This window comes from Austrofundulus limnaeus, unplaced genomic scaffold, assembly GCF_001266775.1.
Source record: "Austrofundulus limnaeus strain Quisiro unplaced genomic scaffold, Austrofundulus_limnaeus-1.0 Scaffold899, whole genome shotgun sequence".
NCBI classification, from domain to species: Eukaryota; Metazoa; Chordata; class Actinopteri; order Cyprinodontiformes; family Rivulidae; genus Austrofundulus; species Austrofundulus limnaeus.
The window spans coordinates 8,054-10,475 of record NW_013953301.1 but is presented as its reverse complement, the minus strand read 5'-3'; the positions used below and the strand labels follow the sequence as shown (position 1 = coordinate 10,475).

General features: G+C 37.9%; 1 protein-coding gene across 1 annotated transcript in view; it reads left to right on the top strand.

The window, feature by feature from the left end:
• The window catches only part of LOC106533172 (tubulin--tyrosine ligase-like protein 12), a gene marked incomplete at both ends in the record, with an annotated part of 8,943 nt that overhangs the window by 3,073 nt on the left and 3,448 nt on the right, over positions 1 to 2,422 (top strand). Inside the window, 1 exon segment of the mRNA XM_014029410.1 lies at positions 652 to 850. Within this exon segment, the coding sequence (XP_013884864.1) occupies positions 652 to 850 (199 nt within the window).

Here is a 2,422-nt window from a genome sequence, read left to right as displayed (position 1 = left end):
AATTTATGTTAAATTTAGGATGCACTAGTCTAGTCTGTTTCAGTTTATATACATATATCAAGGCTGCACAAATCTTTTCCCCAAATTAAAAGTCTATCTGAGGGCTGCAGCCAAATGYAATAATATAATTCATGAAATACAAATACTTCTTAAGTCCTTTTATTTTAATGATTATGTCCTTCTAGAGTGTGACATGATTTGTTTGTGTACAAACTAATACACTATCAGAATTTTATATATTTATACTTCTCATTCAACCACAGTTAAATTCACTCTATCTAGGAGGCACAGTTTGTACGGATAGTATTTATTTTTTACAATAACAAGCCGGAATGAAAACAAGCAAAAATGAAATAAAAGTAACGACTTTCTACTTCTTGCCTTGTTTAAAAATGTAAGAAGTAAAAAGTGCAGATAATTGTGTGAAAATGTAAGAAGTAGAAGTAAAAAGTAGGCGGAAAATAATTACTCAAGTAAAGTACAGATACCCAAAAATTCTACTTAAGTACAGTAACAAAGTATTTGTACTTAGTTACTTTACAACTCTGCCAGTGCTTGCTTACGTTCTGGACTCACTGCAGGTGACAGAACAGCAGAACAACAGTGTGAATGCTGAGTCAGCATTAAAGCTTTCTGATATGTTTCTGGCAGTATTGTCCTGGTTGACCATGCTTGGACTTACCGTGTGGAGCATGCCCGGCAGCAGCTGGAGCAGATTCCTGGACTCCTGCCTAGAATGGCCGCCCTCATGGGGTTGGACTTCCATGGGGAGGTGCCGTGTCCAGACACAGTGGAGATGATCTTGAAGGACATGTGGAAGTACAACCAGACCTATCAACTGTCTCAAGGGGTAAGTTAGAGAGCTCTACTCATTCACTGTTACTTTACTGTTGTTATCGCCTACCACCACGAGGTGAAGGCGGATTGTAAAGTTTTTGCCCATGCCTGTTTGTGTGTTCATTCAATATTTCATAACCCAGTGCGCAGATTTTATTTAATAGAACTCTTAAAGTAATGACTGGATGTACATYTACAACTGATTCAGCCTGGAGGTAACTTCACTCAAGAAAGAAAAGCTGCCTACAACTAATCAGCACCAACAAACAAAACATATCTAGAAGTTAACTCAGCTAGTTTTACAGATGTTTACCTAAAACATGATGTGGTTAGCCAATATTCAAAGAGCTATGAGATCGTGCAAGATCTGTGTTAGAAAAAAAATGACCATTGACCATCTGGTATCTACGGAGCCCGCGAGGGGAGATGGGGGGATTTTTTTCTTTTGCATTCCCTCGCAATACCTTTGCGTTACCTCACAATATTGTTTTGCGTTCCAGCGCAAAAGTTCGATTTGTACATGAACTGAATTAAATCAGACTTTTATTTTGAAATATCCGTTTACCAAAACAGGATGTGTCGCTTTAAGTTTTTGAAATTGACATTGATGTTGCGTGGCTGCACTGTGTTCAAATATCGGCATATGACATACTTCCATGCGTGGTTGTGTGATATATTCATTCTGAAGCTGAATTAAAGCAGTAGGCTAACTCGCTAATGTTGAACATGTGAGTTTGTTTATAAACCGGCAGGCACAACAGTGATAAACGACTTTTGCATGGGAACGCAAAAAGAAAAAAATCCCCCATGTCCCCTCGCGGGCTCAGTAGGTATCTGCCAAGCCTGTTGGTAAAATATCTCATTAACCACTCAACCGATTTGAATGAAAATTAGAGGAAATAATCAGATCTGCATCTGATGATGGTTTGGAGTTAGCCCAATTGAAAATGTCTGCCATAGTCTACTGACCTTAGAAAACCCCAAAATTGTTTATAATTCATTTTTACTTATATTAGGATAAAAGTCATAACTCTTTCCATTCTCATCATAACTGATGATCTTAGTCCAAAATTCAGACATGAAAGGCTGCAGGTGATATGCACTTCTTTAAAGGGATCCCCAATTAGTTGTAACATTAGGCTTTATTTGATAAACATTTATTTTAACTGTAAAATAAAGACTATAAAAATACTGTAGGCTGTTTAGTTTTGTACATTTTTAAAAATATATTTTAACATGGACAGAGCCATTTTATTTACATGCAAAGCATTCTGGGTAAATGATGATGTGGATAGGTCCTCGGTGTGAGTGAGCTATATCCACCCTGAAGGTTAACCTTGGACAATATCTGATGATCGACTCTTTTAAATGAAACCAGAGAGCGTTGACAGAGAGGAGAAGGTAGAAATGACTCAGCCTGTAACTGAAAATGTGGATAGAGGACAACAGAGCTGCTTCATGGAAGAAGAACCTCAGCTTAGCCTGTTAGCCCTCGTGCTAGCACCGACATTATATTACCTTATATGTATTAGCTCTGTGCTAGCACGACAAACTAACAAGGTATACTGAGGTCCCCCATCTACAG